This window comes from Chelonia mydas, chromosome 24, assembly GCF_015237465.2.
Source record: "Chelonia mydas isolate rCheMyd1 chromosome 24, rCheMyd1.pri.v2, whole genome shotgun sequence".
In the NCBI taxonomy this organism is placed as follows: domain Eukaryota; kingdom Metazoa; phylum Chordata; order Testudines; family Cheloniidae; genus Chelonia; species Chelonia mydas.
Genome location: NC_051264.2, coordinates 10318871 through 10342879, shown reverse-complemented (window position 1 = coordinate 10342879; position 24009 = coordinate 10318871). Strand labels below are relative to the sequence as shown.

General features: G+C 55.7%; 2 protein-coding genes across 6 annotated transcripts in view; one reads left to right on the top strand and one right to left on the bottom strand.

The window, feature by feature from the left end:
- The window catches only part of DCAF8 (DDB1 and CUL4 associated factor 8), a 53994-nt gene extending 45178 nt beyond the window's left edge, over nt 1-8816 (top strand). For all 4 annotated transcript variants that reach the window (XM_037883307.2, XM_037883306.2, XM_037883308.2 and 1 more), the window contains 3 exons: nt 5447-5566; nt 6812-6928; nt 7568-8816. In XM_037883307.2, coding sequence (XP_037739235.1) covers nt 5447-5566; nt 6812-6928; nt 7568-7681 — 351 coding nt within the window. In that variant the 3' untranslated portion in view covers nt 7682-8816. The remainder of the gene's footprint in view (nt 1-5446; nt 5567-6811; nt 6929-7567) is intronic.
- Nucleotides 8817-12787: 3971 nt separating this feature from the next.
- PEA15 (proliferation and apoptosis adaptor protein 15) overlaps nt 12788-24009 on the bottom strand; it is a 47496-nt gene continuing 36274 nt past the window's right edge. For both annotated transcript variants that reach the window (XM_037883042.2, XM_043535010.1), the window contains exons 3-4: nt 21468-21623; nt 12788-19257 (exon numbers count right to left, since the gene is read on the bottom strand). In XM_037883042.2, coding sequence (XP_037738970.1) covers nt 19016-19257; nt 21468-21623 — 398 coding nt within the window. In that variant the 3' untranslated portion in view covers nt 12788-19015. The remainder of the gene's footprint in view (nt 19258-21467; nt 21624-24009) is intronic.

Sequence of the window (24009 nt, the reverse complement as noted above, 5' to 3'; positions counted from 1 at the left end):
AGAGTGTGTTCACCCCATGATGTGGTAACTGGTGGTCTACGTGCTTCTTCCCCTTCAGCTCTGAGCCCAAGCAGCCGAACCTAGCACTGAAGAGCAGAATCCAGTGTGGCCATCTCATTGGGAGCACTACTTGCTGCTGTTTAGTGTTGAGTTCCTGGATATTCCTGGTGGGTAGGAAGGGAGTTGGTAGTGGGGGCTGGGTCCTGTTTTCAGCTCTGTCACAGATTTTGCTGTATCCACTTGGATGAGTCAGACATTATCCGCCTCGCAGGCTGCTGAGCCTTGATTTTAGTGTCCTGGCAACTTTCCGCACAAAAGACCCCATATAACTAGAACCTCCGAAAGCAGCTCTTTTAACAAGGCAATTGCTGCCCTTCCCATGAGCTTCGGTGCCACAGCTTACCCTCCTGGCTACTTCGCTGCCCTTACCAGCTGTAGCTTCCTGGGCTGCTGTTTACCACCTCCCTTTGCCTGTGTAACACCCCCTCATCCATCCAGCAGTGTGTTCTGGTGCACTGACCCTGTTAGCACCAGGAGACTGATTTCATGGCTGTCCAGTTCCAAACCAGTGCTGCTCAGGCCCATGTGGTCTCCAGTACCACTGACCTTGTACTGTGCTGGGAGCTGCATCTGGTGGTAGCAATATGAAAGCTGAGGAGTGTTTGTTTTCCTACTTCAAAAACAGACTCCAGCGAGAGACTGCTGAATTGGAATTAATTTGCAAACTGGATACAATTAACTTAAGCTTGAATAAAGACTGGGAGTGGATGGGTCATTACACAAAGTAAAACTATTTCCCCATGTTTATTCCCCCGCCGCACTGTTTCTCAGATGTTCTTGTCAAGTGCTGGAAATGGCCCACCTTGATTATCACTACAAAAGGTTTTTTCCCACCGCTCTCCTTCTGGTAATAGCTCACCTTACCTGATCACTCTCGTTACAGTGTGTATGGTAACACCCATTGTTTCATGTTCTCTGTGTATATAAATCTCCCCACTGCATTTTCCACTGTATGCATCCGATGAAGTGAGCTGTAGCTCACGAAAGCTTATGCTCAAATAAATGTTAGTCTCTAAGGTGCCACAAGTCCTCCTTTTCTTTTTGCAAATACAGACTAACATGGCTGCTACTCTGAAACCTATTTTCCTACTGTATCCTCACAGTGAGCGTAAGATGTGACAGCACCATGCAGGGTCAGATGGCACAGAGATCTAGTTCTGGTGGTACTAGGGGTCTCCTGCTTCCTGCATTCTTTATTCTCCCTGAAATTCCATGGGGATCTGATCCTGGCTTCTACTCGAGCCTGGCCTAGGACACTGCATAGACTCCCATCCAGAGCCAAGAGAGATGCTAATTTCCTGCTGTTGCAGGGCTGGATTATAATGGCAATGAGAACTGGTGCTGAGCAGATACACTGTTGGGCAACACCTCTCCTCTGAAAGGGAGATTTGTTAGTAGATTACATCATAACGGCACTAGAGGATAACAGCCATAGGGCTGTGAGGACACCCAGCAATGGTTCCGAACTGGAGGCTAAAAGCCCGAAAGTACACACCCAACCTTCATAGGTTATGGATGCTTTGCAGTAGATAGCACCTTTCCTCACAACTGTGCATGTTAACCGTATCTCCCAAGGTCTCTTTTGAGGTATATGTTATCCCCATTTTACAAAGGAGAGGAAAAGTGACTTGTCCAGGGTCCCACAGTCAGTAAGTGCCAGAACCAAGCCTAGAACCCAGGCAGCCAGATTCCCAGCTCCGTGATTTTTGCCTCTGCACTAGGCTGCCTGCCTTGTCCTGAGAACCTGTTCAGTCTAGAGCCTTTGGATGGCTCGGCCTTGTGCTGAGTGAGAAGGCCTCAGTATTATGAGGGGAAGTGGTATCCTGACTTCCAGTTGTTTCCTTGGGTCCCAGGTCAGAGTTCAGCTGTAGTCCTTGGCAAAGATTTTGTTTGTTTGTTTTTTAAATTGGCTTTCCATGGGAGGGAGGTGACGTCATGCCATTACATTGTGAAGTGCGATGAGAGAGGCGGGGTGTTGTAGGAGTTTTTTATTACCAGGAGCGGATCAGAACAGCTCGCTCTGTTTGGCAGTGTCCACAAGTAGTCTATTGAGTTAAAGCCAGACCTCCAGAGGTAACTGAGCAATACAGTGGGTTATAGCTAAACTCGTTTTCGTGGTCCGCTTTCTCAGTGCCACACACCTGCCATATTTCTTTGTATTGGCCTCAGACACTTGCTTTGCTACAGATGGGGTTTATTGGCTGGGAATCCAGTCAGCTAGCAAATGGTGCTGTGACATTGGAGCGGCAGCTAGCTGTGGGAGACAGGAGTGTGTCTTGCTTTCCCTTTAGCTCCCTTGTTCATTGTTCTTCCCTCCCCCAATCATTCCTGCTTATGGGCATTCTTGGAAGTAAGTGCAAATGCCAGGGTTTTGAAAACTGATCTCTCTAGCCTTATCCTCTGGATGGCTTAGCCATCTACGTAGCTGGGATGCATTTCAGGGTTTATGGTTAATTGCCAGGCCTCTGTTTTATGTGTCTGACTGGGCCTCCAGCACTGTGTATCCCAAACAATAAATTCTGTGCTCCTCACTGGTTCTCAAAATGCACGAGAGGGGGGAAAAGCGACTTGTCAGGGCCCTCTGTATGTGCTATAACCAACTATTTTCATGTGCGCTAGCTGAGCCAGTCACTTCAGGTTCATTGCCGAGTTCCCATGTCCTAAGTGTTGACCTGTGGGATGCTGGAGAAGGTACAGAACCCATGTAGGGCAAGGCCATGCAGTTGAATCACACCCATTGGCGATGGGTGGATGGGGTGGAGGGCAAGCTCATTTCTCCTCAGTCTGCACAGGATTATTCCCTACAAGGCACTTTATCTTGCATTCTCTAAGTTTGTATTATGCGTCCCAAGTGATGGACCTTCTTCCACTCCCTGTGAACACTGTTCTTTGGAACAGTACATTTTGCTGTCGGGAAGATACTGTGCATTGAACCGTGTATGAAATACTCATAGAAACATTGAATCCTGACTCTGTGTTTGGAACGCTCTCTGACTTATCACGGAAGCTTAATCGAAAAAGTCTTGTCACTGATCAAACTGGCTTGTTCATGTCAGGTGTTTTTTATTACTGGTAATACTAGCGTTGTAATTACAGATGCAGTAAATCATAGGAATGATGTAAAATAAGAGGTGCTTTTTCCTACCTGTAAAGGCCTACTTCAGGTGTCTGATTTCACTGAAACACAAAACCTATGTTTTCAATGGGATGACTGTGAATGAATTTCAGAGATCACCCCTTGTAGTGAATGTGCAGGTGTCCATTTCTAGTTCTTCCTGGTCAATACCAGCTCAGTATTGCACTCGGAGATCTCGGGAGGTGCATGTTGTTAAAACTAGCTTTTACTTGTTTAGAAAGTAGAGCCTTGGTTGTTGCTTTCACCACTTGACCATGCGCAGTGGCAGGTTCCCGGTGAACAGGCTGGATGTGGATTGTATTGTGTTAGAGCCACCATGCATCCTGTAGTCATGCAGGCATGTGTTAAGTGGGTGTGTCGTGGATTCTGAATCCGAATGAAGCTCTTGGGTAAAGCAAATCCTATTGTAGCTGAGCTTTGCCTTTCTTTCTTCTAGCCCTTGCCTTGTACGCCTCAGCTTTTTCCAATATCCCAGCTAGCAACACTAATCTGTGGACAAGCAGGGCCTGTCTGGTCAGCACCGCTATTTAGTGAGCCCTGGTCTACACTGGGGGGGGGGGGCGGGGGTCGTCGAACTAAGATACGCAACTTCAGCTATGCGAATAGCATAGCTGAAGTTGGCATATCTAAGATTGACTTACCTGCCCGTAAGGACGGCGGCGAGTTGACTGCTGCTGCTCCCCCGTCGACTCCGCTTCCACCTCCCGCGAGCTGGAGTTCTGGAGTCGACAGGGAGCGCGTTCAGGGAAAGATTTATCGGGTCTCGTCTAGACGCGATAAATCGATCACTACCCACTGATCCCGGGGTAGTGAAGACCTGCCCTGAGACCCATCTGTCACTTACACTGAATGAGGTGTTATCGCTACACCTCTCCATCTAGACTAAAATGCTGGTTCCGCTTTTTAGTTAGTGTTGGACATATTCTGTATTTAATTCTTAGGGTTAAGCGAGCTATCTAATAAGCAGATGTTTTTTGCTGTCTCCATATAACCTAATTTTGAATCCAGGGATCTGGGCTGAAGACTCGTTTCCAAGCAACTTGCATGAAACTATTAAGCTTTTGCCTTTTACACTTCAATGTGCTATTCAGTGCGTACTTCGCCTCCCCTGTTCTTGAGCTAATTCACTGGCGTGTTGAATATTCTCCTCTGGGTTTTAGCTTTCCCTTCCTTTGTCACCACATTAGACTCACGGAACATGTGATCTTGGATGCCTGCTTGTCTGAATTCAGTCATCTTATGAATTATTTAAGATGTAGCAAACGGTTTGTGTATAACTTAATTGGCGAGCGTTAACTCCCCTTGAGCTCGCTTTCGGTTCTGTCTGCTGCCTACCCTTTTTTTGGATGCACTGTCTGGAAATATGAGTTCATTACACTCAGCTAGAGCAGCTCTTGTAGAAACTAGACTACCGACTTCCCCCCGGAATGGGTCTGAAACAAACAGATCCACAAGTGGTGGCTGCTTCCTCTGAGGGCCCCTCTTCCATGGTGTCATGCGAGAAATAATGTTCACGATGGCACTTGACTAATCCCAGCAGAAAGTCAGAGCAGCCTTTTGCTGCTTCCCACATCAGAGGCAGTTGTTTCAGCACCTCTTTATTGCTAATCAAGTGCGGTGACACCGCCTTGGTACAGCGCACCAAACCTGTGAGTCAGCCATCTACAGCTCTACGCTGCAGCGAGTGAATAACTTGGTTATGCCTGTGTAGGGCTGAGAACTCAGACAGTTTCCTTGTCTTCAGCACTCTATAAACCATTAATGACTCAAGCTTCATGCTGCTGTGAGGTAGGACAGATGGAGAAACTGAGGCACAGAGGTCAGGTGGCTTGGCCAGGGTCATGGGGCAGGATTGTAGCATAGGTGGGAGTAGAATCTAGATCTTAGATTGTAACTGTGGGGCTCATTCTACCGAAGAGTGTGCTCGGAACTGTGCAAAATACTTAGCAGCTTCTCTGTAGATCTCAAAGCACTTTACGTACTGCAGAGTGTTGAGCGGTGCTGTCCCCAGCTTACCGATCGGGAAACCAAGTCAGAGTGGAAGTGATTTGCCCACCATCACCGAGCCAGCGGCAGAGCCAAGAGTAGACCCGGGGGTTCTGTGCCTTGGTGCCATCTCTAATATAGAGGTGTGCTGGGCTGATCTGCGCCTAGACATCTGCCTCCATCCTGTGCTTCACGGGTCTGCCGGGCTGCCTTCGCTGACTTTCCTGTGAGCCTGCTCTCACTGCAAGACTGTTTCCATTGCAGGTAAACTGCCTGGAGCCTCACCCTCACCTCCCTGTCCTGGCCACCAGCGGGCTGGATCACGATGTCAAGATCTGGGCACCGACCGCGGAGGCGCCCACTGAGCTCGCCGGACTGAAGGAGGTGAGAGCTGGCACTAACTAATGCTGTCTATGCCTCTGGGTGCCAGTGTGCTGCTTGCCTGGCTCTTGGGATGAATTGTCATAAGAACGGCCCTACTGGGTCAGACTAATGGTCCATCTAGCCCAGTATCCAGTCTTCCAATAGTGGTCAAAGCCAGGTGCCCCAGAGGGAATGAACAGAATAGGTAATCATCAAGTGATCCATCCCCTGTCACTTTTGTAGTCTCAAGTGATTCCTTTGCTTTCCAAATCACCATCTGCCCCTGGCGCCTGTTACATTAGGAGCTCTCATACTCTAATACTCTTTAGTCAGTATTGAGGGCGACAGCTAAGTAGCTACCAAGTCAGGTACCAGCAGGCAGCAACACCTGGGCAGTGCTTGGATGGGAGATCTCCCAAAACTGCTGAGATGGCCTGAGTGGCTTTGGCGCTCTTCAGCATCCATGTATTGTGGGGGCTTCACTGTGGGAAGTGCAGTCGCTCAGGGGACAGGTAGAACCAAAGGGCCTGACCACGTTTGGTCACAGATCCCATCTTTGAGCTGAGCTCCTGGACTATGCATATCAGACAAGCTCCGTTCTATTCCCTACGTCTCCAGCAGTGTGTTTTCACTGCCAATCTAACCTGCCCTGTGCTGCTGACAACACCAAGGTGGAGCTCCTTGTGTGTCGTTGGTCTAATGCTGTGAAGGGCTTCAGGAGCTCTGACTGGAGAGCACTGTGATAGTATCAGGGCCATGTCTGCTCGGGCCAGACTGCTTTTGCTTTTCAGTTGTTCTTGCCTTGCTGCCCTTATACTCTGCTGGGAGGGGGCTGGAGAAAGGAGCTAGGAAAGGAATTGTCCCGGGATAGCTGCACTTCTCTTGCCTCCCAGCCAAGCTTTGGGTCGAGTTTGGAAGTGGAGTCCTCCGTCCAGCTGGTGCTGCTCTCCTAGCAGCAACCTAGGAGCTGCACATGGATAGCATCCTCCGCCAGGGAGGGAGAGTCCCAGCCATAAGGCACTGCCTACTTGGATCCCAGCCGCAGCTTAGGTGGCACCCAAAGGGCAGAGGCTGCTGGCTGCTCTCCTTCCCTGGTGTTGTCTTTCTGGATCACATTGCTCAAGCTGATGACTCCTGATGTTCTCTTGGTGGGTCGAACTCTATCGCAGAATAAACAGGCTTGACCTGGTGCCAGAGCGATGGCAGGCAGTGACATCTCCGCACTGCAGCTGCTGTCTTGTCACTCTCTGGTGCTCTCGTTTCTAGGTGATCAAGAAGAACAAGCGGGAGCGAGACGAGGACAGCTTGCACCACACTGACCTGTTTGACAGCCACATGCTGTGGTTCCTCATGCACCATCTCCGACAGAGACGTCATCACAGGGTAGGTGTCCGTCCCACTTGCCTGTGCCCCTCCTGCACCCCTTGGCTTTCTGGGGTGTCCTTGACCAACACTAACGAGGAAGGACCTGAGCATTCGCCAGCCCACGTTGCCCTCCTGAGTCACCAGTACTGTCAGTGTCTCGCTCCAGCTAGTGTGGAGCAGAGTCCAGAAGAACCAAGGTGGTTTCTGATATGGCTGAACCTCTCCCTCTCCCCTTTCCAATTAGCGTTCCCAGACTAACGCCCTTTTCTTGTACTCCGCCATGAGTCTAGCCAGGATTCTGTTCCCAGGAGACTGGGTCTGAGCTTCCCAGCGTGTAACAGGTGGATGCCCTTTCTCTTGGAAGGCAGTGTAAGCTATTGCCTAGTGCATAGGGCTGGGACTCCTAGGTTCTGTTCCTGGCTCAGCCATTAACTGTCTGAGGATGGGAAGGCCCAGACAGCTGGGACAGCCTCCTGTCACTCATCTCCCCTGCAAACCTTTCCCCCACTCATCTCCTCCTTGGCTTGTTTACACTTTGGGCTGCCCTCTGTAGGAGTTGCCGCAGGACTTGCTGTTTGCAAAGGGCTCCGAGCTCTAGACTGAAGGGGCGGGGCCTGGTTGAAGGGGCGGGGCTGACATCCTGTTTGTTCTTGACAGCGCCGAAGAGAACCCGGAGCAACAGACGGTGACTCGGACGAGTCCCCCAGCTCCTCTGACACCTCGGACGATGAAGAGGAGGGTCCAGATCGGGTGCAGTGCATGCCTTCATGAGGCCACCGAGGACAGAGAACCCCTTGGAAGGGTGGGGTGAAGGGAGGAGACAAAAAAAAAAAATCTCTACTAACAAACACTTTCAGCTTTTTATTGGAATGTTAAGGAACCCCCAACTCCTCCTCCCCCCATGGTCCCTGGGGTGACCAGCTCAGCAAGATTGCACTTTGGACTTGCCTTTGCTTTAGGGGCTTTAGGAGCCCTTGCCAGGAAGGGGAGGGGGCGGAGTGTCAGAGCAAGTGAGAGACAGAGCATTAGCCCCTGGTCTCCCCATGTGGAACTGCCTGGAGGAAGGGGGCCTGTGGAGAGGCCTGTGTTCTTTTGGTACTAGAAGATTTTTCCAGAGGAGGGCGCGCTTGGCTTCCATGCATGCCTCTTCTCAAGAGCTTCTCTTGAGCCTGCATTGAGTTTTTTTTTTTTTTTTTTTTTTTTTCCTTCCTCTCCTTGAGCTGTTGGTGTGGGCCTGAGAGGCATTCTGCAAGCTTGTGCTTTGAGGGGCACGGTCTCGTGCTTCTCTTGGTTTGGATTTTCCCACACCTGAGAGATCTTTGACTCTGCTTCTCTCAAACTGGGGACTTTCCTCCCTTTCTGTGTTGGGTTCTCCCCCACCCCAGTGGTTCCTATGAAAGGAATACCTGATCTAGAACGTCTCCACAGAGCTTGTGTTTTGGATCACTCATGCAGAACCTGTTGTCATGCCTACTTCCTGCCCCAGCACAGGGGTGTTTGCAAAGAGATGCTTGCCTAGTTTGTACATATCAGTGATTTGCACTTGGTTTTGACCCCTTCTCCAGACCCTCTTGACAAATAAATAGATAGCTAGGGCCCAGATCTTGCTGTCCTTACCCTGGTAAGATTCCAGTGGAGGGGAGTTATTTGCCAGAGGATGGGTGGTAGGATCAGCCTCTTAGTGGAGAGGGGAGTAAAGGAAGGTCCTTTAATTTTCTGTTACTTTTAAGAAAATCTATTGTTTTGGGAGCTGTGGCCAGGAGGTTCCCCATCACTGTTTAGAGGCCTAATTTTATATATATTAAACACCAAACGAACCAAACTGAACTTGGATGTTATCAAGTTAAAATTATTGTAAAAGTTTAAATATATATTATATATAAATGCAATAAAAAATTGAGCGAGAGCCGGAGGGGCCTGAGCTGCAGTGGTGGGGGGATGGGGACTGTCTGTGAGCGTCTCTTCCACACCACACTAGACTCAGCAGCTTGGAGCTTTTCCATGGCTGCCACTCTTGGCTTCAGAGCAGGCTGTGCTCTCCTGTTGAGGTCGATGTTGTGGTCCTAGCTGGAGCAGGATTGGGCCGTTGTGCAATGCTGGGCCCCTGCCCTGTGCTTCCACTTGTCTTGTAGCAGCTTGGAGAGCAGTGTCCCCCTAAGGCCAGTTCCCCACCAGGCTGGGAGCAGAGCAGCCACGCGGCTTCAGTGTCGGGGAGGTGCTTCTAGGCACCCAGCTGCCCTACATCCTCTTAGTTGCATGTCTGTACACACAGACCGGCCCCGGGGAGCTGGGTGGTAGAGGTAAGGTAGGTAGGTAAGGGGAGGAGCGTGTCTGAAGTGCAAGCAGCAGCTGGCTGAGCCCCAAACACTTGCCCAACCTGCGTCCAGCCTGCCCCCTGGTAGAGGGGGGAACTGAGCCCGGAGAGAGGGGAGGGGACTTGGGCGAGATAGGAGTGAACAGGGCCAGCCAGGGTGGTACAAGAGATGCCGAGAGGGGGCTGGGGCCATGGCTGACATTTGGGCACTGAAGAGCAGAGGAGGTTTTGAGGGGCAGACCATGTATTACCCATGCTGCATGCAGACAGAGGATCCAGGAGCTCCAGGGGCCCCATTCCCTGTCAGTGCTAGTGAAGTGTCAAGGGAAGTGGGGACCAGCCTAGGAAAGGGGGTTTCAGGCTGTGATAACAGAGGGGGGCAGGGTCCACTGCCAACCCCAGGAGCCTTTTGCCTGAGAGCAGGGCAGGGTCATGGACAGCTGGAGAGGGGTAGGGGAGAGAAAGAGAAGAGAGAGTGCAGTGGGACATGGAGCCTGCTTTTTGGGGCACTGGGTAGGGTACCAGTCAGGGACACAGGAAACTTGGGGGCTATTTCTGCCTCCCCATGGTCCCCTGCCCTCACACATTATAAAAGCAGAAAATGGTGAGACAGCAGGGAAGGCCTAGGACCTGTGGAGAGGACGTTGCCCACAGTGGAGATGCGTAGTGCTTTCAGAGGGACTGGCAAATGCAGGGCAGAAGGAAAAAGGTGTCTTCTTTCCCTGCCCCCATGCCAGCAGGTAAACAGAGACTCGGCCCCTGCAGGAGCGGACAAAGCCCTTTATCTGGCAGGCAGGTGGAGAGCCTGGCAAAGCCAGAAGGAGGGGAAGGGAAGTGGCAGGGGCAGGAAGCCCAAGGTAGAGTCTGCCCACACCCCTGGTGCACCAGGAGTCCAAAAAAGAAATACGAACACCCAGAATTCTGCCTTCTGGTCAGGGCCAGGGGAGAACCAAGTAGCACACAGTAGCTGGGGTGGAAGGATCCATTGCTCTGGTGGAGGAGAGCTGGGGGGGGGGGGGTTGGGTCTGGCACGTAGCTTCTGCCGTTCCTACCTTCCTGGCTTCTTCCCCACCCCTCTGCAGGGGCAGGGCTGGGTGCTTTACCCTGTCAGTGAATTTAGCCTGGGAGTTGGGGCACATGACTTATGAGGAGAGGCTGAGGAAAATGGGCTTGTTTAGTTTGCAGAAGAGAAGTGAGAGCAGCCCTCAACTACCTGAAGGGGGGTTCCAAAGAGGATGGAGCTCGGCTGTTCTCAGAGGTGGCAGATGACAGAACAAGGAGCAACGGTCTCAAGTTGCAGTGGGGGAGGTCTAGGTTGGATATTAGGAAACACTATTTCACTAGGAGGGTGGGGAAGCACTGGAATGGGTTACCTAAGGAGGTGGTGGAATCTCCATCCTTAGAGGTTTTTAAGGCCTGGCTTGACAAAGTTGGGGTTGGACTATGATTGGAAAGATGGGGAAACTGAGGCACAAGCAGGTGTTGACCTGTGTTATTGCCATGTCCAGTGGTGCTCCAGGGCTCCGCTGCTAGAACCAGCAATTAATTCCTGCTCCCAGCCACCCACTGCCCCAGCTTGAACCTGCAGCCCTGAAACATGTTACTGGGGTGTTATACCGCCCACCGCTGCTCCCCTAAATAACTCTTAGTGCTGGGGGCTGGCTGCTTGGTGCCCCTGAGCTAGGTTCCCAGGTCTGCTCCTGCCTGTGAGTTAATGGGCTGCTGATACTGCTGGAGCTGTGGGCCTGGGGTCCCAGCTGGGGGCATGGTTACATCTATAAACCCTGCCCTTGCCTCTGCTGGGCTGGGGGTGCTGCTTCTTGCCTCGGTCACAGGGGGCTCCCTTTAGCTTGAGCCCACTCTTCTTAGCCTGTAAAAGACAGGCCCTGCCCCCAGAGAGCTCCCCTGGGTCGGGTAGTGCCCGGCCCTGAGCCCTTTTGGGGGCATCCTAATCGTGCTATGAATCCAAGGGCCGTGGGAGCTGTGCGGCTACCGTGCCTTGTTCCAGACACCGCCTCCGCTGCCTTTCCCTTGGCACGTTCCCTGGTGCCTTTCAGCTTTGTCCCTTTGCCTCCTGCTGCAGCCATCCCTCCTCCTTCCTGCTCCGGTTTTGCTTTGGTGGCTGTTTTGTCCTAGTTCCTTTGATTCGCTAAACAGCGGGAGCGTCTCCTGGGAATGCAGCTCTGCTGGGTCATCCTGCGCCAGCACTCCCCTGCCCAAGGAGAGCTCTGGAAGGCAGCCCGGCCTCAGGGGAGGGACAGGGCTGATCCGCTTGCCAGGTGCTGCAGGGACTTGCAAAACCCAAGCACACAACACAGATGGGAAGAGTTACAGACGCTAGAGACGGGGAAAGGCCTGTTTCATGGGAACCTCTGGAACTACCTGCCCCAGGATGCCACAGGGATCCAATGTCCACACAGTGGGTCCCCTGGTTGTCTGGGTAATGAGACCACCTGCATGCACATCAGCCAGGATGCTGGGCTGAGGAGTTCATTAGGCAGCTTGGAGAGGCTCAGCGTTACTGTGTATGGGGCGTAACCTCACTGCCAATTGACTCTCCCCTTTCATTATTGCACCCTGTCCTGGAGGCACCATGTGAGATCCAGGCCCCATTGGGCCTGCACAGACACCCAGAGAGAGAGCCGATCCCTGCCCCAGCTGAGCTCAGGGCCCCCTCAGGCTGGGCCCTGCATGGGCACAGAGTGTGAACGATTACTTGCCCCAAAGAGGACTTGAGAGGGCTGGGAGGAGCCCCAGGGTGAGGCAGTGACTGTCCCAAGATCACCCTGCATCTCAGCAGTATGTCACCACCCGCTCAGGCTTGTGCTCACCCCACTGCCTCAGGGGACAGCGCCATCTGATTAGGGGTCTGGAACGGCTTCTGTCCAGGGAGAGGTTGAAAAGCCTGGGCCTGTCAAGTTGGAAAAGAGACGACCAAGTCGGGGGTATGATAGAGGGCTATAAAATCATGCCTGGTGCCGAGAAAGCGAACAAGGGCGTGTTAGTTACCCCTTCACCTAACACACAAATCAGAGGTCACCCGCTGAAATTAACAGGCCGCAGGTTTAAAACAAAGAAAAGGAAGTATTTCCTCACACAACGCACTGTCAACCTGTGGAACTCCTTGCCAGGGGATAGTGTGAAAAAGTAAAAACGGGGGTCAAAAAAGAATTAGACCACTTCCTGGCTGAGAGGTCCATCAATGGCTGTTAGCCAAGGATGCAACCCCCGCTCTGATTGTCCCTAAACCTCGGACAGCCAGAAGCTGGAACAGAAGGACGGGATGATCACTGGGTAATTGCCCTGATCTGTTCATTCCCTCAGAAGCCTCTGGCAGCAGCACTGTCAGAGACCGGGGCTACATGTCCCATCGGGCTGTAGGGCCGGTGGTATGTTCTGTTAAGTGGGACATGTGAGAGTGGAGTAGCTAGATACATGGGCAGAGCCAGTTTGCAAGCTACCAAATTAACGGGAGCAGCAAAGCCCCCACTCCCCCGGTGAATCCCCTGGCTGGGCCCATGGGAAAGGCAGCAGTGGTCTCACACACACACACACGCACCATGGTCAAGACAAAACATTTTTATTTGATCATTAGCACAATGACTGTTTGTACATCAGATTTGGATGGACAATGCAAAGCGGACTCTGAGTTTCATTCAGCTTTTGAACCGTTGGCTCTAGTTCCTGGCTGTATTTTTGAGCGGTGGCTGCAGTCAGGGGGCGAGGAGCTCTGCTGGAAGGTGGGGGGCACGTTAAAACAATCAGTGCACATAAGGAAGAAAAATCAAAACCACAACCTCACAGACGCATCGTTATTCACTTTTTAGGATGCCCGCCTGCCCCCTGCTGGTCCCAGGGCCAGGCTTCTGCCCTTTGGGCTGCAGCTACCTCCATGCCTGCATGGGCCCATTCAGCTGGCCTAGCTGTAAGGGGGTGGGGGCGCAGCTCCTTGGGGGTCAGATCACTGGGACCACTCCAGCATGGCAGGATCTGCTCTCCTCACCCCCGGCTGCATTCCCACTGTGAAGGATGGGACCGGTCTGTGGAGTAAAGTGCCACTGAGCATGGCAGAATCTGGCCCCAACCTCATGCCAGGGCCACATTTGGTGCTCCCTGCAAGCCTGTCACACCAGCACCTCTGGACAGGAATCTGGCCAGAGAGGAGCTTCTGCAAAAAGAGTTAGTCCCTTAGAAATGCTGGGCCAGCCCATCTCCTTCCTGGGGGGAAAGCAGGGCCAGCCAGCGCCTCCGTGAGCAGCTGTTCTGCTAAGCCCAAAAGTAGCTGGATGGGTTTTGTGGCTGGGTTGCGGGGGGGTGAGGGGGTGTTCCTGGAAATGGCTGTCAGGTGGCTGGCGTTAAGGCAGGTTCCAGGTCTGAACAGTCAGGGTTGGGTGCCTCCTTTAAGAGGCGCAGGTGTCTTTAAGGCAGGTTTGTTGCTGCAACAGGGAGAGGGATGGGTGTGCAGGGGGAGTGGGGCAAATCCAGCATAACGTGCAAGCCCTAGTGAGACTATGCCAGCGTCAGGCCGCTGGGGAATCCAGGCAAACACCCCCCCACCAAGTCCCCCAGCCAGAAATTTCAACAGACATTTTAAAAAACATTTTACAAAAGAGTTCTTATTTTGCGTTAAAGCCAAGACCTGGTTCTAGTAATACTGTTTATTTTAGCAAAAAAAACCCCCAAAACCTTCCTCCTCCTCCATCACTAGTCCTGGTGTGTTTTTTTGATGGCAAAATAAGTTAACACTAAACAACAATAAGGAAACACTCAACATTATAGTTACTATACATATATTTATAATATATATGTACACACAGTTAGCACGGTCTGAGCGTTAGAGGCGGAGGGGGAGAGCTGGCAGAAAGCAATCAATAGCAACCCAACCCCCTTTCCGTGGGCCTTGTCCCCTTAGCCCAGCTGGGCTCCTCTGAGCCTCCTATGCCCAGTCTGAGACGATTCAGTGCCAGGCGGGCAGCGCGGGGTGAAATGCCAGGCCCACTGCAGGACATCTGACCCTGCCCTGACTGCTCAGGGCAGGGCGCCCCCATGGGGTGACGCTGGGCAACACCTTCTGGGAGTAAGAGCCCAAGAGAACACCAGGGTGTGTCTATATTCAGCAGTCTTGATAAAGAATACTAATTACAGCTGAGGTTCAACCAGTAATCAGGCTCCCGGACGAGTGAGGCTCCCTTAGGGAGATCCTTAAAGGGGAAAAGCAAGGCTGGTATTTAGCACCTGCCCCCTGGATGGGGGAGAGGGGAATTAGAAACAGCAGTTGACCGTGTCTTGCGTGATATGAAAGTTTCAAGGCTTCTTCCTAAACACTGCTAGGAAAAGCAGGACACTAGCAGCCCCAAGTTTGTTGCACTCATCAGCTGGTAGGTTTGGGAGCAGCCACTCCATCCTTTTGTTCCCTTTTGTTTTAATTAATACTGGTTAGCAGAGGGCAGGTGTTCGGGCCTGAGTGCTCCTTTATACTGAGGTCCCTTTACAGCATAACTGAGAAGTCAGACCCCCAACAGGGTGGTGCGTTAACACCATTTATTAACCCTCATGCACCCAATCATCCCCATGTCACAGATGGGGAAACTGAGGCACAGAACAGGATTTGCTTGAGCTTAGTGTCAGTGGTTGGACTTGAACCCTCAACCTCTTGACTCCCAGTCTGTTGCCTTGCCATGGAAAGAGTCCACTGCTAAGCTGGGCCCTTCTGCCAGCTCTCTCCCCGCCACATGCCCCATGGGGTGCAGCTCTCCCGCAGCCGGAGACCAGGAATGAGAGGGAACCAACATGGAGTTTGCACTATGGCCATGTCCCCAGCCTCCGAGTCACCATGGCAAAGCCTCCACCAACCAGCCCCGCTTCCTGGGGAGCGGCAAAGTTTTGCCTCGGATGGGCCAGCGCTCTGCCCAGTGCTGTTAAACAGAAAATAAATACCGGCCGGTTTGCCTCTGCAGGGTGACGCCAGCTCAGGCTAAGGGGAAGCAGATGAAGGTGAGAAAGAAAGAAGGCATGGGGAGGCCCTGTGGGGAACAGGCCTTCCTGCAGTGCCGTAAGGAATAGCGATGCAGGCCTATGACACACACACACCAACGCTGGGCAGGGGCGCACTAAGGCAGACACAGATCTGGCTAACAGGCAAGATGCACACTGCAGATTTTAGCTTTTATTAAATAAAATATATTAACATAAATTCTTTTCAATCGGTCGCCCAGAAGACCCTATTGATTTCGCACGTGTCTGGCTCCCTCCTCTCCCGGGGGCTGCTAGTTACCAGCCAGCTGTTAGCATGAATCACGCCTCACCTGGCCACTCGAATCTGAGCTTCCCCTGCACGCTCACCACACTGGGTTTATAAGCCATGGTGCTGAGTGCCTAAGGTGCTGGGTGCCATTAGTGTGTGCTGAGCTAAGGGCATGCAGGCAGCTCAGATGGCAATGGGATCCGATCCAGTTCAGAGGAAGATTCTATGCAAAGATCAACCCCCCCACACTCCACTCCTTATGCCTGATTAAGTGCAGCTGGTGTAAACCAGCAGCAATTTCAATGGGGCTCTGCCAATTTAGCCCAGATGAGGATGTTGCACAGCTGTAGGCATCAGGGAACAGAAACATCCAGAGGGGTCTCCACACACTGAAGGGAGGAGGGAGTCCACACAGAAGAACCTTTTGACTCCGGGATCCATTCCACAACCACTCTCCCCGACCCCTCTAGACACTCAGCGTTTTCCTTGCCCTAGTTTGAAAAGCATCTGGATATTTTGTGCTTTAAATAAAGGGTTTTGTTCTCCCACCCCAAGCAGCTCCTGCCCCCACCACTCAGCCCCCAGCGCAGGCCGGGTGGGGGTGCTGTGCAAGAGCCACCATTTCTCTGATTGGCGGGGAGGGGCAGTTTCCCCTGGGAATTGTCACCATTTTGGGTGCAAATTTTAGCTCCATTTGCAAGGTAACCCGAGTTGGGCTCTGGGAGATTTTTGCGCCCAAATAGGAATCGTGTCTTGTGGCTGAGGCACAAGTCAGATTTGCTGGCAAAACGGGGTCTATTCTATTTTAGAAAGTGGTGCGTTGTCAGGGCCGCTCCCCCTGCTCCTCCCCCCCCCCCACACTTCTGAGACCTTGGCCATGTTTCCTGACTCTAGACTCAGCCTGGAAACCTGAAGAACCTTGACTGCAAACTCTCTGTCAGTTTCAACTAGTCAATTTCAATTGCTATTTGTAATTAAACCCACTGGGGCCTTACCAGCAGCTCAGGCTTCTAGCCACAACCCACTGCCAATGCACAAGGATCCTGGCCTCCCTCCAGCACTGGGGGTGGGAGGCCTGGGGTTGGGGAACAATCTCCAGCTCGGAAGCAGGAAGGAAAGGAAGCTGGTCCCCACTCCCTGCCTCAGGCTGTAGGTTCCCAAGTGCAGCTCCCAAGTGATGGCTCCGCTCCTATGAAGGGGGAGCCCCCAGGGATGTCACTTGGCTTTGCCTTCTCCCTAGCACTAGGGGAGCGTTCGGCACTCCCAGGAGAGGGTGGAACATCATGACGGCTGCCCCAGAGGGCACTGGATCTTGGTGGCTGCCCCCGGCCCCATATCACGACAGCTGATCACAACAGCTGCATGAGCTTGGACTCCCAGTTACGCTGCATGGGCTCACCTGCTAGCCCTACACGCTCAGGGCTTCGTCCCCTGAAGTGCTGAGCACCCTCAACTCCTTCAAGTCCTTAGGAGATAAGGGCAGCTCAGCATCCCAGGCCAGAGTGGGCCCAAAGGGCCACACTAGAGGTACCCAGGGCAGCTCAGCACTTGTCAGGGTCAGCTGGCTAATGGGGAAGGGGGTGTTTGGGGGCAGGTTTAGTGTTGGGGTCCCAAATGGAGAAGGACCCCAAAGCCTGGGAGCCAGGCTGCTCCTTCCTCCAGTGGCCCCTGCTGCCTGGAATCTCCCCCCTGCCCCCGCCCCTGGCCCTGAGCAGCTGCTGCCCCCGGCCATTTGCAAAGTGGAAGGAACTTCGGCTGAACATTCCAGAACCTTCAGGCCACCAAAGTTCCGTCCAGCAAAGGGGTGCGGGGGACGGGCAGTGCCACCCCCACCAGCAGGGGGTGATGAAGAGCAGCCGCCCGGCTGGAAAGGAAGGCCTGGTGGAGTGAGCGGGGAGGGGGTGGTGAGTTTCCATCCATGATATGGAGGAAAGGCACAGAGTCAAGAGCGGATAAACGGGGTCACGGCAAAGGCCCCCTCCCCCCCAACACACACACCCCCGCACCCCCCCTCTCCCTCCCCCCGGCACTCGTAGCTGCTGTGAACAAAATACAGATACAAGCACTGACGCAGGGTGACCCTGAGCAAACAGAGCTGGGGGGGACCCCAATGGAACATCCCCCTCCGAGGGCCCATGTGCTCAGGTCCCGCTGCCTTTTGTTGGCACCCCCAGAAACAAAGCAAACTGGAACCAGCTGAGCTGGGGCATCTCCTGCCCTCCCCCCTTCCCAATTCTTAGGGGACCCCATCCTCTCTCCATCTGGGACCCTGATCTGTCAGCCGTATGGCCGGTACTGACATGGGACTGGCCAGCTCCAGCTCCCTTCGCAGCCTCATTCACAGGGCCCACCTCCCAGCCCTGTGACGAGGGGTGGGGAGAAATAGTGGGGGAGGCGAGGGGCTACATGTGCAAAATTCACAAGCACATGTAGTTGTGGGTAGGTCTGTGTGCGTGCAAAGGCACAAGTGTGTGCATATGTGACTGCACAAGTGTGCAAATGCAAGAGGGTGTGTGCTTGGGTGTGCGAGCACGAGCGTGTGTGCACGAGTGTGTGTGTTCACAAGTGTGCCTGTGGCTGTGGGCACAAAGGGTGCTTTTTTGCCAGCACGTGTGCACAAAGCCCCAGGAGAGTCTGTGGGTGTGCTCTGGGGGAGGACTGACTGGAGAGAGGATGGGGAGCTGACACTGATGGGGCGGGGGCTGGTATTTCTACCCAATACCCCTGCCCCAACCTAGGCCCTGGGCTTTACCCAGGTCTGGATTCCCTACCCTGACCCCAGGCCCGTCCCTCACTCACCGTGGGGACCCTTCCTCAGCTGTGATTGGGAGGGACCTGGCAGCTCCTTCGCATGGTTTCCGGGGGGGTGGCGCCTGCCCCTGCTGGGCTCCTCGGTGCAGGGAGTGGGGAGGGTGCTCAGACGCTGGGCCCAGGCCCCGGGGACTGGACACAACACTTCAGTCCCTTCCCCCCTGCTGCGGCAAGGCCTCCCCGGCTGCTTTTGGGGCTCGGGTCCTGGAACAGTTGAAGGGCCTGATCCTGAGAGGGACTGGAGCTGTGGGGGGAAGGGCTGCTGGGCCAGTGGGACAGCTGCCCCCGGTCACACCAACTGGGTGAGTCTGCTCTCCCCAAGCCCTGACCCCCCAACCCACAGCTCCCATCACACCAGAGCCCTTTAACCGTGCTGGCCCCGCCCTTTGCTTCACAGTGAGTTACCCGCCTGGGGACCCCACTGCCCCCCCGCTCTCCCTCCATTCCTACTTTTCCTGCCGCCCCGCTCTCTCTTTTCCTTCCTCGGCTCGCTCCGGGTTCTCCTCTGGGGGATGTTCCCTTCGGATCCAGCCCCATCTCCCCTAACAAGGGGGCATGCATGAGTCGAGTGCAGACCCGGCCTGGGGGAGTGGGAGGCATGGATCTCTGCTTGCATAGGAATGTCCCCCCCCGCCCCCCATCCCACCCCGACCCAAGCAGCCCAGCCCCTCTGCCGGGGCTCATCGGTATCAGCCCTCCCATCCCAAAGGCCAGACACATGCTGGGGCGGGGGGTATTAAGACTGTGTTAGTGGCCAAAGCTCTCCCCCCACCATTGGGTGGCAGGAGGTGAGGAGTGGTGGGCGAGGGGGGGCGAGCTGGGCTGGCGGGGTGGGGATGACGGTGGCAGAGCGGGGGGGGGGGGAGTGGTGGGTCTGGCAGCCGACCCCTTCTTCCTCCTCCGCCCCCCCACTCAGGCTTTCTTGGGCGGGGGGGGCCAGTTTGATGATCTCTTCTTCCGAGGGCTGCCGGATGATGTCTGCAGAGAGACAGGGGAGGAGAGTGAATGGGGGTGCTGGGGGGGAGGATTTCCTCATTGCCCCCCCCCCAACATTTAACCCATAGGCTGGCCTGCCATGGGCTCTGTAGGACTGTGAGGGACGTAACCCCCTGGTGGCATCCCACGCAGCAGCTAAAGGCCTCCTGCGGCTGCCAGCTAAGAGGCTGCCATGCACGCCGGCAGGGGCGGCAGTCCCAGGAGCGGGGTTCCAGGCCTGGGGCCCTGCTCGGTTCTGGACACGTCCTGGGGTTGAGCGCCAGCAGGTGGCTCCATGCCTCTGAAACAAGTGGGGGCTCAGACTGGGGAACCCCAGGAATGGCCCCTTCCTCCGCCGCCCATAGAGCCACGTGGGGCTCTCCACGGAAATCGCACAGGGAGGAAAGATGCATCCTTGTGACCCCGCTGCAGCCAAGGGGCTAGTGCCAGGCAGGTCCCTTGCTGCCCTGTGGGACTGTTCGGGTCTGTCACACCCGTTGGGACAGCAGCCGCCGCCTGGCTGGGTCACCCAGCCCCAGCGCTGCCTGCCGTGTTTGGGCTCCCAGGTCCAGGGGAAGAGTTAAATCTGGGCAGTGGAAGGGAGGGCCCATCCCCTAGCCCAGCGCTCGGGTTCCCAGGTCCGGGCTAAGTGCCCCTGGGAGAGGGGCGGCCTGGCCGTCTGGATCCTCACTGGGAGGTCTAGTCCCCCTTCAGCAAGGTCACTCAGCCCCCCACCCTCCCCCCCATCACTCAGTCCCTGCAGGGGGGATCCAAGCCCAGAGAGACATTGCTGCTACTTGAATCCCAGGGAGTCAGCACCAGGCAGTACTCCCCCCAGTCCCCAGCCCATCCCTCAGCTCCACTGGCAACTCCAGGCGCCGGGGGTGTCGCAGGAGGATGAGGTGCTGGCCTGGGTACTGTGGTTCTATCCTGCCGGGGCCCAGAGGAGGAGGTGGGGCTATCTCAGCGGGGGCCGGGGAGGGGCGGAGGGGAGACTGTGGCAAAGACCAGCCCTGTCTCCCCAGTGCCTGTTGCCTAGGGTGACCAGGTGTCCGGTTTTTGACCAGTACACCCGGTCGAAAAGGGACCCTGGTGGCTCCGGTCAGCACTGCCGACCGGGCTATTAAAAGTCTGGTCGGCAGTGCTGTGGCGCTAAGGCAGGCTAGTCCCTACTTGTCCTGGCTCCGTGCTGTGCCCCAGAAGTGGCCAGCAGCAGGTTCGGCTCCTAGGCAGGGGAGACCACGGGGCTCCGCGTGCTGCCCCTGCCCCAATCACTGGCTCCGCACTCCCATTGGCCGGTTTCTGGGCAATGGGAGCTGGGGAGGAGGTGCCTGCTGGTGAGAGCAGTGCATGCCACGGAGCCTCCTGTCCCCACCACCACCTAGGAGCCGGACCTGCTGGCTGCTTCCGGGGCGCAGCGCGGTGCCCCAGGACAGGCCGGCAGCCTGCCTTAGCCCTGCTGCGCCGCTGACCAGGAGCTGCCTGAGGTAAGCCCAAGCCCCAACCCCCTGCCCCAGCCCTGAGCCCCCCAAAACCCAGAGTCCCCTCCTGGACCCCAGAGCCCTCACCCCCAGCCCAGAGCCCTAACCCCACCTGCAGCCCGCTCCCACACGCTAAATCCCTCAGCACCAACCCCCAGCCTGGAGCCCCCTCCTGCACCCCAAACCCCTCACCCCCAGCCACACCCCAGAGCTTGAACCCTCCCCCTTCCTGCACCCCAACTCCCTGCTCCAGCCCAAAGCCCCCTCCGGCTCCCTGAACCCCTCATTTCTGGCCCCACCCCAGAGCCCGTACCCCCATTTAGAGCCCTCACCCCCTCCCACATCCCAACCCCCTGCCCCAGCCCAGTGAAAGTGAGTGAGGGTGGAGGAGAGTGAGCCACGGAGGGAGGCGGAATAAAATGAGTGATAGAAAGTTGGCAACCCTGCTGTCACCCTGCACCCCTCCACAAACATCCCGCCCCAAGTCTCTCACACTGCTCCCCCACACCCTGGCTGCTGGGAAACGCCCATCTCCCCAGCATCTGGCCTTTCCCAATAACCCCAGGCAGGGCCCAGCGCCCCACGTCTCCTGCCACCCCTGCAGCAGCACCCAGAAGGGGACGCTGGGGGCATCTCACACCCCAGCCAAGCCCTGAGGGGAGGGGGCCCGGGGTCTCGTGTCCCATGGGTGGGGGATGGTCTTGCCCTAGCGTGTGTAGGGGGGGCTCTGACCTTTGTACTTCTTGGCGCTGGGGATGCGGGTCAGCTTGGTGTCCACCTCGTCCTCCTCGGATATCTTCAGCACCTGGGTGCGGTACGCCACCACCACAGTCAGCAGGTCCGGGCGCCGCGAGATCTCAAAGATGTGCTCGATGTACGAGAGGTTGTCTGTGTGGGCACAGCATGGGGGTGAGAGCCCAGCGGGGATGGGGGAGGGAGGGGGAGAGTCCATCAGGGGCGGGGGAGGGAGCGGGAGAGCCCGGCAGGGGAAGGGTGAGAGCCCGGCAGGGGCGGGGGAGGGAGGGTGAGAGCCCAGCAGGGGCGGGGGAGGGAGGGTGAGAGCCTTCCCCACATGCACACGGGTGCAACTGGCTCCCCTCAAACCCAAAATCGGGGACCGAGACCCAGAGGTGGGGGAGGGAGCCCAACGCCCAGCTGAGCCAGAGAGCAGCTGTGGCAGCCGCTCTCTACTCAGGGTCCTGCACACAGGGAGGACGCAGGTCCCGCACACACGCAGGGACCAGACCAGACGCTGCCTCGAACAGAGCCGGAGCCCCGAGGGCCGGCATGACCGCCCCGGGCTGGGGGGTCAGACCCCAAACAGTGTGTGAGCCCAGCCGGGGGTCATGTTGTCCCGTCCCCTCACACCCAGCGCCTCGGCTCACCGCACTGAACCCGCCCTGTGTCCTGTGCGTGTGGGCACAGGCCGGTCATGTCTCCTCCCGCTCGGGAGGCAGGTTACACTGACCTGAGTTTCCTTTAACAATGAGTCAGGAGATGCCGTGCTTTCCCCGGGAGTGGGAGAGAAAAGCCACAAGCGCTCAGCACGGGCACCGGCGGAGCTGTGGGGGCAGCGGGAGGCCAGGGCTGGGCTAGCAGGGGGCTGCGGGTCGGGATTGAGGGGCACCGGCAGAGCTGTGGGGAGAGCCCAGGGCTGGGCTAGCAGCGGGCTGTGGGTTGGGATTGAGGGGCATCGGCAGAGCTGTGGGAGGAGCCCAGGGCTGGGATAGCAGGGAGCTGCGGGTCGGGATTGAAGAGCATTGGCAAATCCCCTCTTTGACTGGGACTGCAGGGAGCCGGAAAGGAAACGACCCAGAGGGGCTGATATTCTGAGCTCAGCAACAGGGGCCTTGGCAGCTGTTCTCTCTCTCATCTGAAAGACGGCAGCACCTCCTGCAGTGCAGCACCCACCAAGCTGCTATGCCTCAGTTTCCCCATCTGTATAATGGGGACACCATCACCCTTCCCTTGGGAAACTGAAATCACTCAGGTCTGTGCTGCATTTTGCCTCACTGCAAACAATCCCAGCCCTGCCTAGCATTTCACGTCTCTTTCTGGGCTGAGCTCACTTGGAATTTCATGGCTGCCTGGGGAACGGCTCCTCCTGCTCCAAACGCCCAGGCTCCTCTCGCCCGAGCTACAGGAGAATCCCCACTGGCACCTTGTCATACAGAGCCTATGCTCAGCTCTGCATCCAGGCTGCAGTGATAACTAGCCAGCTCCTCACAATGCAAAGCCTGCAGGAAGGGGACCGAGCCCCCTCAGACAGACAGGGAAGGGGCTCAGTCTGTCGGTGCTTGGTGTGCATGCTCTCCTCTGCACCCTGGGGAGCAGAGCCTCCCCCCCTTCAGATACACACACACGCCATGTACCACTTTCACCTCCCCGTAACACATCTCGTGTCTCCTGGCTGGGCCTGCTGAGTCACTGTCTTTCCTGGGAACTGGGACAGGCTGTTCCCAAGGCTGCTGGGCTGGGCTGCTTTCACCTTCAGGTCTCCCTGGGTGGGGAAGGAGGGCTGGTGGAGACCCTGGGGCAGGGGCTGGTAATCTGCTTCCTGGGGTGATGCAGCTGGTATTCTTCCTGCAGCTGCTGCAAAGCGCCGTGTGGATGCAGGGGCCACCTCGCAGACACAGAGCTCCTGAGATCAGCCCATGGCTGGTGTGAATTGGCCATTTCCACCAGGAGCTGATGTGCCGGCCCCCACAAAGGGCTGTCCCAGCATGCACTGGGCTCCATATGGGTTCCCAGGGTGTTGGGTGGGTCATGTCACTTTGCTCGAAAGCCCCAATGAGGAATTGGGTGGGACACCTCCATTAGCCCCCCTTGCACATGGATGGGAGCCCTCCTTCGTCTGCAAGCTGCAGTGTTGGTGATCCTTTGGCAGGTGGGTGATGTCCTATAAAAGATGTCATTAAAGGTCCCATGGCACGGGGGGGAGGAACCCAGGTGTCCTGGCCCCACTCTGAGAGGGGAGAATCAGATTGTGGTTTCAGTTGTTCAGGGAACTATTTTTCACTCCCAGACCTGAACTCTTGTGCTGCGTTGGTGAAACAAACTGCCAGGTCCCACCCCAGAAGTGGCTGCATCTCAGTGCTGAGCCAGGGGATCCCTGCATGTGAGCTACAACCCTTGGACAAAGGAATGAGCTATGGAAATATCCATCCTCACCAGCCATTCGCTGAGGGCGGGCTCCAGCCCCAGGGCATAAAATACCCCCGAGCCGTCCCTCAGAGAGAGAGAGAGAGACACACACAGGGGAGGGGGCATTGAT